Raw genomic sequence first — 15804 nt, forward strand, 5'->3', positions numbered from 1 at the left:
TTTTCCCACATGTTTGTATATTTCGTATTGTTCAAGTATATTATTTCGGTGCTAGTTCACACAAAGAATATTGTGACAGCGACGTGAGATTCGAACTCACGACCAGCGTCCCGCAAGAGAGCAGATCGCGCGGGATCCACGGAGCACTGAGGGACGGCGCGCGGCGGAGAGAAGAGGGGAAGGGGCCTACGCGGCGAGGGAGTTTGCGCGCGCATCTTCTGCTTGCCTAGAGAGGCCGAGAAGTCCGTCGAAGTGGAAAAATCGCGAATTCGAACTTTCCAGGCTACGTCGCTGTGGTTATAAAAGAAGAAACGCGAGGGAACTCGGACAGTGTGTGATTCATGATTAGTTCAGTCAGTAAGCCAGTGAACAGAGCAAGCCAGCCAGTCTTGTGTACCGGAGTTCGACTTGAGTGTGCGTCCGCAACTGTGTCAGCATCCGAAGGCCTGAGTCGAGTGCAGTGGACCGCAGTTGGAGGGACCTGAGTTCGAGTACAGTGGACTGTCTCTGAAGGTCTGTGGTTCGAGATACTGTGAACTCGAGTGACTGTGCTAGAAGAACTGTGAACTGACAGTTCTGATTTGTAAATAGTGCTTTGTAAATATTAGTTAAGATTAACAGTTCATTGTTGTACGTAATAGTCCAAGTAAATTGTCATTGTCGTCAGTGGAGTGCACTAACGAATACTGTGTTACGGTATGGAGAGCAAATCCTATTGTTGAGATAATAAAGTTACATTGTTGTTGAGTTGAAAAAAAAATTACAATACAATTTTTTAAAAATTGATATTGCAATAATTTAGGTGGAACGTAATTTTGAATAGTTTATATATCTCCTGAAAAACTTCTGGTGTATTTTATTGCAGTAACCGAGTCTCGGCTGGATTTATTGAGATTTGAATGCTGTACCCACAGGCACGCAAATATTCAAATACACGTCCTTCGTCTTTGAATTCATCATACCTCTGTGAAAATTTTGCAGCCTTATATTTGAGCTTTTATATTTTTGTTTTTGCGCTTCTTTCACTCTTCGGCCTAGGTCCAAGCCCTGCATCATTCTGTCTACATCGGATTGCTCATTATTTAAATAATGTATGAGTTTGTATACAGTGGGATGTTTCTTACAAGCAATGTTCTGGAAGCGGTTGTGCCATGCTTCTGTGTTAATGTGCGTGGTTCATTTGACCTAGCTGCTTCGAACTGGTTCCATAAGTGAGGAGGATATCGAGCTTCTGTAGCAGGCCGACGCCCTCCTGCTGTAATCCCAATGCAGGTGGCCTTGACATATTTGAAGAGAACTGTCATCATTCTGGGCATGGTCTGGAGAACCGTATGAAAACACGCTGGTACATTTTCGACAAGAACAAATGCTAAGACAGCAATTCTGGTGGTATAACTGGAAGATCTCGGATAGATTTCGGGTTGGCAGAAAAGTTCATTTGGCCTTTGGTTTACACTTCTTTTTAGGGATTTCCTCAGAGGATGATGGCACCCGCTGCATTCACGTTCGATAATCTGAGCTGCAGCCACGAGAGGCTCATCAGCAGCTGTACATCGACGCACTGCTTCCAGCTCTTCATGTGGTGGAGGATGAATATGTTCATCTACTTTATATACTGCACTTCTACATAGGATCCATTTGGTGCTCCTGTGTTCGCCCATTTGCACCATGAGGTTTCCTTCTGCACACCCATATCCCTTGGTTCGATTGGCATTTCTGGACTAAAGGTTGTACATATAAACTTTATGAATCGGTAATACATATTCAGTTTTTCTCAGCCCCAAACACCCTATCATTTTAAAGTTCTTCCTCCCTTTCCCCCTCTTTCAACTCAAATCGTCCACAACTGTTTACAAATGCTGCACAAAAATTTGAAGTCTTACTTCCATTGCATTGCCACTCATGAATCGCATCTCTCTCTCTTCTAATTAACGTGGCAAATGGAATGTTTAGCGAAAGAAAACCTTTTAATAAAATGTCTGTTTAATTTTACCATTATTATTGCGAAATAGTGTGCAGCATTCGGTTGAAAATCAGGAGTGGATCCAAATTCTGAAGGAGGAGATTCTTCTCACTTTAAGTTTAGGTTTGCCATTAGCAGTAGAAGCAGAGCGTAGTGCATTGGGGTACGCAATTGACAGTTTCTATCTGTTCTTATAGGAAAGTTCACACTAACATTTTCTAAAATCCTTTGACGTATTTCAAAAGAAGAGTGTCCAGGAAAAATGGTAACGAATATAATCATTTTGAGTTCGATATAAGGCTTTAAAATAACTATTTTTACTTAGAGTTAGGAGTGTCTCAGTACACCTATGATGAGCTACAGATTCTCCACACTCCTGTCTTCCAGCGGCAGGTATAAAAAAATGTTTACATACATATAAACTTTATGAATCAGTAATATACTTGGAATAATTTCTCTATGGATATCCATTGAAAATGTACACATTCAAAATATTCATCTAAACTTAAGAATTTTATAATAGAAGTACAACCACGGAAACAAATTTTGAATTGTTAAGAAAGAACTTCAAATATTAATATGTCTTAAAACATTTCAGAATACTAATGTTACCACGAAAACGATGTACTAAAACTGTATTAAATATGAAATGAACTAAACTTCGTCGCAATGGATGAATTTCCCTTGAGTGAGGGTCAGAATGAGAATCGTTGGGTGTAATCACTTTGGGCGAATATTCCTAGATCAATATACTTGGGTGATTTTTCGTTTTGGCCAACTTTCATTGTGTGGACTAGGATGGTTTGAGTACAAGAAGAATAACGCCCGTGTGCAACTATTTGGCTACAGAAAAACTGTTTATAATTTTCAGTTCTCCATTATGGATAGTTAAAAGCCCATATGTAGTTTCGTTTCATCAATACAATTTACTAAACAGTCATGAAACCGTCTAAATACTGAAATTAGTACATACCCTTAGATAAAGCAATGAAGCAATATTGGCGAATTATTGCTATTGCATAAAGAGGGATCCCCCGAAGGGCATTAAAACGTTGCGTTTCGAGCGACATTTTGAACATCTGAATCGGTATAAAAATTCTTTGGTCGCCGGGAAAAGGCACATAAGTAAAAAAGTCGAATTTTCTGTTGTACCTCATTACATAAGTGTAGTATTTTTTCTAAATTTTTACTTTTACTTTACTTTTGAGAGCCTCTCCACTTTTCAGTGGTTACCCTTTATTCCCATTTTCCATCTGCGTCTGTCATTCCAATCCTGCTCATTTAGTCCCTTATCATTCATCATCCTCAATATTCCAGCCCTCCAAGAATTTCTAGGCCTTCCTCGTTTCTTTCTACCAGCTGGAGACCACTGAAGTAGCACGTTTGGACATCTCCCCTCATTCATCCTCCTTACATGACCATACCACTGAAGTTGTCTACTCTCTATTCTTGCAATCACCGATTCTTCCATGTTCATTATCCTTCTAACATCCTCGTTTCTTCTCTTTTCCAGCCTGGATATTCTAGCACCTCTCCTTATCTTTATTGCTCCTCTATCCTGCATTATCCTATAATCTATATCCGCTTTACGGTTTCCAGTCTCATGCAAAACCGACCCCAAATATTTAAACTCCTTCACTATTTTAATTATTCCTTGGGGCAACTTTATATTTCGTCCATCTGCACCTATCACCAGGTATTCGGTTTTATTCATATTAACTTTCAGTCCCCCTGCTTCAAATGCTTCAAGGAGTTTCCTTACCATAAATTTTGCATCTTCTCGACATTGAGCAATTATCACCTGATCGTCTGCAAATAGCAGCGAGTGCACTGTCTCATTTCCAACTGGAATTCCCATTCCTCGACATGAATTATTCCACTGCTTCAGTATCTGCTGGATATATATTTTAAACAAGGTAGGGGATATGCTACAGCCTTGTCTGAAGCCTTTGGTTGTATAGAAGGCAGCTGATAACTTTTTTCCAATTTAACAGCAGCTTGACAGTATTTATATAGCCTCCGAATTAACGCTATTAGGGGTAAACTAACACCAATACCTTTTATTTCTTCCCAAAAACTGCTTTATAGGAACCGAGTCTTATGCTTTCTCTAAGTAAATGAATACTAAATGTGTTTCCTTTCCTTTAGCATACATTTTTTCACTTATTTGTCTCAAATTAAATATATTATCCATACAACTCCTTCCTGTAGTAAAGCCTGCCTGATCTTCCGATATCTTCCCTTCTATTTCTTCCTCTAATCTATTCTTGATTATACCATTAAAAATCCTGCTAATGGAAGGCAATTTTTAAATAATAAAATTTCCTGTATGTTAAACTCAAAAGAGTCTTACTTTGACAAACATATATTAATTTCAATATTATACTATGTTTAGTTAAGAGTAAATTAAAGAAAAAATTCACTCATGAAAAATTCATTTTTTTTTCACTTATGTGCCCTTTCCCGCTGTCCAAAGAATTATTAATAATAATTTATAGTAATTAATATAATACAGTATTATACTAAATATATAAAATAATTTTTATTATTGAAGGCTATTTTTTCTTTTTTATAATTTAGGGGTCCATAATTAATTTTATAATCTCCAATGTTATATTACGGCATTAAAATATGTTTCAAAAATAATACACAGTACACCATTTGACTTTTTTGACATTCTGGTTTAAATTATGAAGTCTTTTGTCCTTATTTCCAAAATTTACACAAAATGCTGTCGTGACAAAGAAAATGTGAATACAGGCCCGGACCCAACAACTTTTACTACCTACTGTAAACGCAATCATACAACTTAAATTATCTTATTGAATTTTTTTTTAATCATGAAAATTGACAATTTTCACATTTTTTCAGTTTCATTTTCAAAATCACAGAAAAATCTAACGTCATAATGAAAATATGAATACAGATTCGGATTCAGGGCACTTTAGTTAACTAGAACACGTAATTGTGGCAGAAATATTTTTAAATGCGTATCACAGTAATAATAATAATAATAATAATAATAATAATAATAATAATAATAATAATAGTAATAATAATAATAATAATTTCTCAAATGGATTACATCTCCCAGGTATGTATGCGTGCATGTCATTGTAAGTAACCTAGATCAGGACAATTCTCTCCACAATAGCGCTGAGGTGTAACTTATAAACCTGTGATCTTGTTACCGTCAGATGTTTGTCACTGGTTCCAACTCTCGATAGTTCCAAAGTCGAAGCTGCGAGAAAGCGACGCCTCACGTGACTCATAGTGGATGCGAATTAGGTACGTATATGTGAGAGCTCTAGAATAGTAACGACTGCAAATCAGAAGATTAACTTGAAAGACAACAAAACGGGAATCTAAATAATTTCGTGCCAATCACAAGGTTATTGTCCGTAAGTATTTGATAGTTAAGCTGCATTTCAATCACTGCAGTTTTCCAAGAATAAATGCCCTTATCTTTCGTAAATATTATTGAACGCGCAAAAATTCTGAGATAAAGTCGCTATTACGAGGCACAGTGGATTTCCGGAACTGTGACAGATGAGAGCTGTGAGTATAAAACAACGGAATGAATTCTGGAGTGCCTGTACGAGAGCAAGCGTTTCCAAGGTAATGTATTACTGGCACGTGTTGAAAGATATGGCTCTTGAAATGTTTCTCGCATGTGTAAGTGTACCTACATTTTGAAATGACTATAGTATGCAAGTTTTCCCCAGCCATTCCACTAGTACGGTTTTTGGTTGTAAGAATGGATTGCTGAGTTTCTAGACTACTCGATTGTGCATAGATCTTGTCACAAGCATGAAATTTAACACACCATCCATTCAACAAAGTTAAGCGAAAACTTGACAATTCAATCACTTCTCACCAGGAAATTAGCCTATACACCAATTGAGGTACCTCATAGCAGAAAAAGACCTTCCACACAAGATCCAACTATATGGCTTCAGGCTTATGAACAATATAGTATACTATACATTTATTTAACCTGGTAGAGATAAGGTCATGAGGCCTACTCTTCCCCCCTACCAGGGAATTACAACTACAATACTAACAATACATTAAAAATTATTATTACAATCAATGTTAAATTTACAATTACAATGAAAGTCAAAGTAATGAAAGATAACCTGATTAATAAAAGCTAGGCAATTTATTATAGAGGTTAAGAACAAAGAAAGATTATTTTGTTGAAGTATAAATTAAAGCTAACATAATAAAACCATACCGTGCTTAAAGTAGAGGATTATGAAATATAATTATGTACACGAATGGATGTATATTAAGATGTACGGGCCATAAAAAACGCATTTTACACACATACAGCTGAACAATATCTCTTATGTATGCATATGTGAATGCACATTGTGATATTTCAAGCGCAAACCGTTTCCACAAACTTTAGAACTAAACGGCTTCCAGCTTGAGTGAAGACGTGAAAGCAGATAGAGTTTATTCCGGAGTGCAAATTCTATATATATCCATCCCTCTCGCTTGTGTGAACACGTGAATGCACAGAGATATTCCGCCTCGGAATTTCCGCGCTACAAGAACACTTTGTACTGCCGTCTGTCCGTACTGAATGACTTCATGCCATGTGCACCAGGGAATGCTTCTTTAGCTTTGAAGAGGTTCTATAAGAGTTCCCACTCACTTCACGAACGAATGCTTGTGACTTGTGTGTACGCTGGAATGCTTATTCAAATGTACGGAGCGCGAAAAACTCTTTCCACAGACGTCACAACGTAATGTTTTCATGCCTTAGTGTACGCGTGAATGCATACTGAGATATCTCGAGAGCGAAAAACACTTTCCACAAACGTCTCAACTGAATGGCTCCTCGCCAGTGTGCAACACTGAATGCGTTTTTTTTAAGATTTGAAGATCTTGCAAAACATTTTCCACAAACGTCACAACTGAATGGCTTCACGCTTGTGCACGCGTGAATGCTTCTTGAGATATTCGGAGTTTGAAAAGCACTTCCCACACACGTCACAACTGAATGGTTTCGAGCCTGTGTGCAGGCGTGAATGCCTCTCGAAATTTCCCGAGCGCGAAAAACTCTTTCCACACACGTCACAACTGAATGGCCTCTCGTTTTTGTGCACGAGTGAATGCCTCTTGAGAACGTTGGACCTTGTAAAGCACTTCCCACACACGTCACACCTGAATGGTTTCTCGCCTGTGTGCACGTGCGAATGGTTCTTGAGACAGTTGGGATTTGAAAAGCGCTTCCCACACACGTCACAGCTGAATGGTTTGGCGCCTGTGTGCTCGCGTGAATGCCCCTCGAGATAAGCCAAACGCGAAACTCTCTTACCACACATATCACAACTGAATGGCTTCTCGTTTGTGTGCACGAGTGAATGCCTCTTGAGATCATAGGACTTTGAAAAGGACTTGCCACACACGTCACAACTGAATGGCTTCTCGCCAGTGTGCACCATTGAATGCGCTTTGAGATATTCAGACCTTGCGAAACGCTTACCACACACGTCGCAACAGAATGGTTTGACGCCTGAGTGCACGCGTGAATGCCTCTCGAGATGTGCCAATTGCGAAAAACTCTTTCCACACACGTCACAACTGTATGGTTTCTCTCTCGAGTGAACGCGTGAATGCTTTTCGAAATCCCCCAATCGTGAAAAATACTTTCCACACACATCGCAATTGAATTCCTTGTTACATTTGTGTACGAGGTAATGATCTTTGAGTGTTGCAAAGTCGAGAAAAGACATTCCGCAAATGTTACAATCGTATTTCTTGCCGTCGTACTCTTCAGGAATATTTTCGCAGAATTTTGCAACTCCACTACTATGGCTAACTGCAACACTAAAAATTATAAGTGTCATTAGTGGAAAGAATGTCTACCCTTCAAATGAAGAAATATACGCCCCATAAATAAATATAGGAGAAATTGATAATGGACTTTCAACATCTGTTACTTTTTGTACAGGTTACCTTTATAAAATTAAGTAGTAATAGTAATTATAAATTATAACGGCAATAATGATAGTAATAACAATAATTAGTCATTTATTTATTAATATTTATGTGCTGGACAACAGAGATTGGACAATAGAAGTCCAAGGCAGTGATACAATTAATACAATAAAATAAACAACTATGGTACAAATTAAATAATAATAATAATAATAATAATAATAATAATAATAATAATAATAATAATAATAATATATTTATTTATTTCGAATATTAATGTACAAAACAACAGCCAAGACCGTCTCCAATACTCAGACTTTAATATAGAAAAAAGATGGCCACCGTAGAGATCCAAACATTTCCATTTATATAGATGGTTCCGCCATATCTTTATGTCAAAATACTTAAATTTTTCGTATTCCTGAAGTTGAATTACTAACTTTTGTCTTAAATAAACATCCAATGTTAAGTTCAATTTCAAAGAGGCGAGACAATAAGATAAATACGGTACGAGTAGAAACACATTGCCATGAAGTTATGAACTTGACAATGCAATCCAGCTTGAAAAGACTTTTCAGTAAGTTGAAAATCATACCCTGAACTCCGCATAAGTTACTGCAGTATATGCAAACATTCACTAATAGTCGTTGGGCATACAAAAAGTTAACACATACTCAAAATCAATAACACAATTAAACAAGATCAGCCAATATTAGGCCTACAAAGTCTACTTATATAACTACCTACTGCTACTACTACTACTACTAATACTACTACTATTACTACTACTACTACTACTACTACTACTACTACTAATAATAATAATAATAATAATAATAATAATAATAATAATAATAATAATAATAAATCAGCTTATATTTTTAATATATGGATGTTGACAATCTAGGGTCCATAGCCTAATTCGTCTTCAATTTCAATTCTTCATGTTTTGTCACTTTTAGGCTTAGGCCTAGCTCTTCATGACTTCTTTTCACTTTTCTCGATAATTGGTTTGAATGTTTTTCTCTCGTTCAACACCTTTGTACAGTTATTATTGACAGAATTTCTTCTACACGGTCATCTTTCATATTTAAGAAAATAACAGTCACCTTAAATAACAGTCATAAATGAAACCACATTTATTTCTTGAACATCACTTTGAAACTGATCGAAAGTGCTAATAATTTCCCCTTCTCTCTCCATCTGTTCCCCTTTCCGTTGATGTGGATTCTTTCTAGGCACTAGAATGGCTGACTGTACGATATGAAAGTTGGTTAGGAAATATGATTCTTTAGGCGTCATGGTAAGATTCGAAATTTCCCGAGAAATACGAAAAGGATCACCATTTACGAGAGGAAAAATATCTTTCCTAATAAGTAATTTAGCTTCAAAATGTTTTATGTGTAACACTGTCATTTTAGGAAGATACGAACTGGCCACTCTACGTCATAATCTCTTGGCTTAGTTGCCTCATAAGTGGTGCCTTGTTGGTATCATTTGTGATGTTCAGACCTATCTTCGGACAGTTGACTAAACAACAAACTGTAATTTCCTTAACTTGGAAATTGTCACGATTATGCACCTAAACAATTTGTCGCGAGTAAAGTTGTACTTTTCGGAAACTCAAACACTGAAATATGAGACACAGATCCACATTAGAATTACAACTCGGTACACAACACGAATGGCCGATTTCACGACGTAATTAACACAAGAAAACATCATAACAAAACCGCGTGGTAATCATGCTTGGACCTCTACCGGCGCCATTTTGGCCACTATCGATACCTACATTAAGGTCTGAGTATTGGAGACGGTCTTGCAACAGCACAAAGCCAATTACAGTTTAGTACAAAATTAAAAACAAAACACAATAGAACAAATGATTATGAGAATGAATGACAGAAAATGGCAGTGAGATTAAATACAATCAATCAACAATCATTCACCAAATGCAACAAAATAAATGACAATATCCAACAAATAGTAACAGATATTAAATAACAAGTAAGTATATATCATGCATAAGTAAAATCAAATCAGATCTTGCAAATTAGCACTTTTAATACACCTGGCTATTGAAAAAAGGGATTTAAATAATTTAGTGAAGAAAAATCTTTGACGACAAAAACGTTTCACGGGAATTCTAAGGTAGGTGTTATGTCTAAAAGAATCACAATCAATGACACCTTTAATAGCATTATTAAAGAAAGTATAATCAATATCCTGAAGCTTTACCTGAAAGATTAGATTTGCATAATTTCCTGACGTCTCGAATACAGACTGGTACAGTTAAAATATTTACTAGATGGTTCGTGTTTTAAAGAAGAGGAATTGGGTTCAAATCTGAACGCACAAAGAGAAATGAATTTTCTTTGGATATTTTCTAGTTTAGCCGAATCAGTTGAAGTAATAGAGTTCCACGCAACTGATGCATATTCTAATTTAGACCTCGCTAAAGTATAATATAATGTAAGTAGCGTACCAGGAGAGGAAAAGGAATAAGTAATAGACCTAATGAGACCAAGAATTCTTAGTGAATGATTAAATAAATTATCAACATGGTCTTGAAAGTACAATTTAGAATCAAGATATATACCGAAATCGTTTATACAGTCCTTCCTGATTATGGCGGCATTCGAAAGCCAATAGTTGAACTTTAATGTAGTTGTGTTCTTAGAGAAAGAGATAACGCATGTTTTAGAAATATTAATATTCATACAGTTATAATCAGACCAACGCTGAATGGCATGTATATCATTTTGAAGTAAATGACAATCAGCAAGACTATTAATTATCCTAAATATTTTTAAATCATCGGCAAAGTGAAGATAATGGGAAGAGATGGGCTTAAAAATGTCATCGATAAAAAGCAAGAATAATATCGGACCTACGGTAGAACCCTGTGAAACACCACAAAGAGTAGAGCAAGGATCAGAGAGAGAGAGTTTCCCAACTGAACACAAGATTGTCTGTTGGTTAAATAGTTTTCAAACCAGCTAAGATAATTAATGGAAAGTCCAAACTGATCTAATTTATTTATTCAGATTTGATGAGGAACAACATCAAATGCTTTACTGAAATCAAAATAAATGGCATCAATTTGGCCTTGGGATTCAACTGTGCGCATAATAAGATTGAGATAATTGGCCAAATTCGTTCTTGTAGATTTAATTTTAGTAAACCCATATTGAGCGGGATTTAATTTAGATTTAACATCAAATGAAACATGTTTGTGAATAATTTTTTCAAAAATTTTTGAAAAGTTATTTAGTATTGAAATAGGCCTGTAATTATTCACAGTATGTTTATTACCATTCTTAAATATCGGAATGACAGACGCTTCCTTGCATAAAGAAGGATAAATACCCGATCTAAGGCTAAGATTAAAAATCACAGCTAATAAAGGAATAAGAATTTGAGAACAACCTTTAATAATGAAATTAGGTATGCCATCAGTCGCCATAGATTTATTGGGCTTAAGCCTCCTAATGACATTCAAGACATCTTCACACGCAATAACCGGTAAACATAAGCAGTCAGTAGTGATGGAATCACTAACAAATAGATGATTTAGCTTCTTTTGTACCGATTTAAATTAATCAGCAAAAGCATTAGCGATCCCACTTTGATCAGTGATGTTCCCCCCATCAATAATTAACTCAGTAGCCAAGGATTTAGATTTACGAAATGATTCTACGTACATACTTCCAAAATTTCTTAGGCTCATTTCGAAATTTCTATCGATATCCAGTAATAATAATAATAATAATAATAATAATAATAATAATAATAATAATAATAATGATAATAATAATAATAGTAATAATTATGATAGTAATGGTGGTAGTAGCAGCGTAACTATGAATAGTAATAGTAATATAATAACAATAATAATAATAATAATAATAATAAAATTAGTAATAATTATGGTAGTAATGGTGGTAGTAGCATCATAAGTAACAATAGTAATAGTAATAATAACAATAATAATAATAATAATAATAATAATAATAATAATAATAATAATAATAATAAAATCAGTAATAAGTATGGTAGTAATCGTGGTAGTAGCATCTTAAGTAACAATAGAAATAATAATAATAATAATAATAATAATAATGATAATAATAATAGTAACAATAGTAATAATCATAATAGTAATAATAAAATTAATAATAATTATGGCAGTAATGGTGGTAGTAGCAACATAAGCAACAACAGTAATAATAATAATAATAATAATAATAATAATAATAATTAAATTACTAATAATTATGGTAGTAATGGTGGTAGTAGCATCTTAAGTAACAATAGAGATAATAATAATAATAATAATAATAATAATAATAATAATAATAATAATAAAATCAGGAATAATTACGGTAGTAATGGTGGTAGTAGAAGCATAACTATGAATAGTAATAATAATATTAATAATAATAATTAGTAATAATAAAAATAATGATAATAAAGTTAGTAATAATTATGGTAGTAATGGTGGTAGTAGCATATTAAATAACAATAGAGATAATAATAATAGTAATTTATTTATTTATTTAGAATATTAACGTGCAAAACAACAGCACAAGGCCAATTAAAGTTTAGCACGATACAAAACAGAACAAAACAACAAATGATGATGAGAATGAATGATAGAAAATGGCAATGAAATGAAATACAAACAATATAATAGTCTACATCAATCATAGATCAAATAAAAATTATAAAATTATAAAATTAGTACAATAAGATAATTGAAATAATGGAATAGTCTACATTAATCAATTGACCACATGCAAGAAAAAAAAATGGACAAATAATTATTAAAATTAGATCAGTGAGTTAAAACTCAAAGATATACTACACATTAAATGGATCCGAGTTGAATCCATGCAAATTAGCATACTTAATGCATCTGCAGACAGGAGAGAGAGATTTAGGATTCTTATTATAAAACAATTTATGAAATCTTAAACCATTAGCTGGAATACGAAGACTGATATTGCTTATGAAAGATTCACAATCAATATCACCCTTAATGACTTTACAAAAAAATAAATAATCAAGATCCTGACGTCTGGTGAACAAACTACCGCAATTGAAATAATTGCATTTAATCTCATAGTTATAATCGGAATTTGGTAAAAATCTATAAGTACACAAGGAAATAAATTTTCTTTCAATATTCTCCAATTTAGCCGAGTCAGTGGAAGTAATGGAGTTCCATACAACAGATGCATATTCAAGCTTAGATCTAACCAACGTATAGTATAAAATTAATAAACACATAGGAGTGGAAAAAGAATAAGTTATAGACCTAATTAGACCAAGCATTCTTAACGAATGGGTATAAATATATTGCACATGATCATGGAAATATAATTTTGAATCAAGTAGGACACCAAGATCTCTAATACAATCTTTCTTAGTAATTACGACATTACTGAGAGAATAGTTAAATTTTAGAGAGATAGTTTTCCGTGAAAAGGAAATAACAAATGTTTTGGATTGATTAATTTTCATTCCATTTTCAACAGACCATTGTGAAATTGAATTAATGTCATTTTGAAGAATTTGACAATCAACCAAACTATTAATTTTGCGAAATATTTTGAGATCATCCGCAAATAAAAGGCAGCTAGAACTTATTCTTTTACTTATATCATTTATAAACAATAAAAATAATAGAGGTCCCAATGTAGACCCTTGAGGAACACCGCATAAACTATTAAATGGAACCGAGAGAGAATTACCAAGTCGGACACAAGACTGTCTATCTATTAAATAATTTTCAAACCAATTAACGTAGTTAGTGGAGAGACCAAAATTACTTAATTTATTTAATAAAATTTTGTGAGGAACAACATCAAATGCTTTGCTAAAATCAAAATAAATTGAGTCAATTTGATCTTGATTTTCAACTATAGGCATTATGAGATTAAGATAGGAAACTAAATTAGTAGTAGCAGATTTCCCTCTTATAAATCCATGTTGGGCCGAATTGATCTTATTTTTGACATAAAATGAAATGTGTTTGTGAATAATTTTTTTTTTAAATTTTAGAAAAATTGTGTAGGATAGAAATGGGTCTATAATTAGTAACACTGTTTTTATTACCATTTTTGAAAACTGGAATAATGGATGCTTCCTTCCAAAGTGACGGGTAAATTCCTGTTTTTAAGCTAAGATTGAATAAAAAAGTTAAAACAGGCAAGAGAATATTAGAGCAACCCTTGATTATAAAGTTAAGAATGCTATCAGTACCTTTACATTTATTAGGCTTTAGCTTTTTAATAGCTTTATTTACATCATCGAATGTAATATTAGGCAGGGACAAACAGTCAGTAATATCAGAATCATAAGTAATGAAATTAGAGTTACAATTTTGTTGAACAGATTTAAATTGACAAGCAAAAGCATTTGCAATTTCTTTTTCATCTGTGATGTGAACGCCATTTATTATTAGTTCTGTGGGATTACTATTAGTTTTTCGAAAAGTTTCTACATATTTCCAAAATTTATTTGGTTCGTGCTTTAGGTTATCATCAATTGATTGTAACCATTTGAATTTATCAGATTTAATCATAGCTTTGACTTGTTTTCTAAAATTAGAAAAAATTTGATAATGATGATCAGTTTTATATTTTTCGTAATTTTTATGAGCTTAATTTTTTTTCTTTATAAGCTGACGTAAATCGTTTGAAAACCATTTAGGATAGTGCGATTTTTTTTAACAAAGGTGACAGGGACACAAAGGGATATAGCATTGTTTATAATTTGAGACAAGGAATTTGCAGCAGTGTTTACATCAGTAGTCTGATATATGCTAGTCCAATCATAATTGTATAGAATAGAATAAAGATTCAGATAATCACCTTGAGAATAATTTAAATAAGAACTGATTAGAGAGTGTTCCGGTAATGATAATTTTACTTCAATATAAATAGAGATAGATGGATGATAAGTATCCTCTAAAACTAGAGAATGATCAGCAAGTTTAACTGTACTGTTTTTATCATTAGTAAAAACCAAATCAAGAAGCTTTTTGCTCGTAACGGTAGAGTTAATTTGAATTAATCCAAGAAGGCAGGACGAGGAATATAAATCCTTAGCCTTAATTTTAGAGTAATAATGAGTATCATTAAGATTGGAACCAGTTGTCCAGTCCATACCAGGAGTATTAAAATCACCAAGGATTACTATTCTAAAATTATGAGTGTCGAGATTTTTTTCGAGAAAATTAAGATAAGATTTTAAGCTAATATGATCTGTATCAGGAGAGAAATAATGGTTTCCTAATAACAGATTAAAAACATCAGTCATTCTAAGTTCAACCCAAACGCATTCACTAATAATTTCTAAGTCAAAACGCCTTCTAGTAAAAGGTAACTGGTTGCTAATCGCTCTTAGGACACCACCACCTCTTTTTTTGTTAGTGTCTTCAAACAGTCTATCTGCACGAAACACAGTATAGTTATTAGGAAATAAATTATAATTAATAACTGACTCAGATAACCATGTTTCAGTGAGACAGATAATGAGATCATTATTACTCACTATATTCTGAAAAATTTCATCAACTTTAGTGTTAAGTCCACGAACATTTGGTAGAAAATCTCGAGATGATTAATAGAACTGAACATTGAAAATGAGAGCGAGCAAGACTAAGACTAAGAGGCATTTCCCTGAGAATCAACAGAGTTCGAAACAGCAGAATGCGCAAAGTGCTGCTCAGGCTTTAATTTACCATAAAATGGTGCAATTAGGCAACCAGCAGGCCAAACTTCAGGTTTGTTAATGGAATCGAAATCCCTCACATCAACAGTGATATGAAAGGAAGAATATGATTGATATTTGGTTTTTAGTTTAGTTACAGCAAGAGATCT

At 33.8% G+C, this 15804-nt stretch overlaps 1 protein-coding gene across 2 annotated transcripts in view; it reads right to left on the reverse strand.

Annotated features, from left to right (window-relative positions):
- LOC138691651 (zinc finger protein 235-like) overlaps window positions 1-15804 on the reverse strand; it is a 146244-nt gene that overhangs the window by 124681 nt on the left and 5759 nt on the right. Inside the window, exon 5 of one of the 2 annotated variants that reach the window (XM_069813848.1) lies at window positions 4507-7804. The exons of the other annotated variant lie outside the window; for it this stretch is intronic. Within the exon in view, the coding sequence (XP_069669949.1) occupies window positions 6883-7804 (922 nt within the window). The 3' untranslated portion in view covers window positions 4507-6882. Of the gene's footprint in view, window positions 1-4506; window positions 7805-15804 lie in introns of those variants that run through there. 2 annotated transcript variants of the gene reach the window in all.

Source organism: Periplaneta americana, chromosome 16, assembly GCF_040183065.1.
Source record: "Periplaneta americana isolate PAMFEO1 chromosome 16, P.americana_PAMFEO1_priV1, whole genome shotgun sequence".
NCBI lineage: Eukaryota > Metazoa > Arthropoda > Insecta > Blattodea > Blattidae > Periplaneta > Periplaneta americana.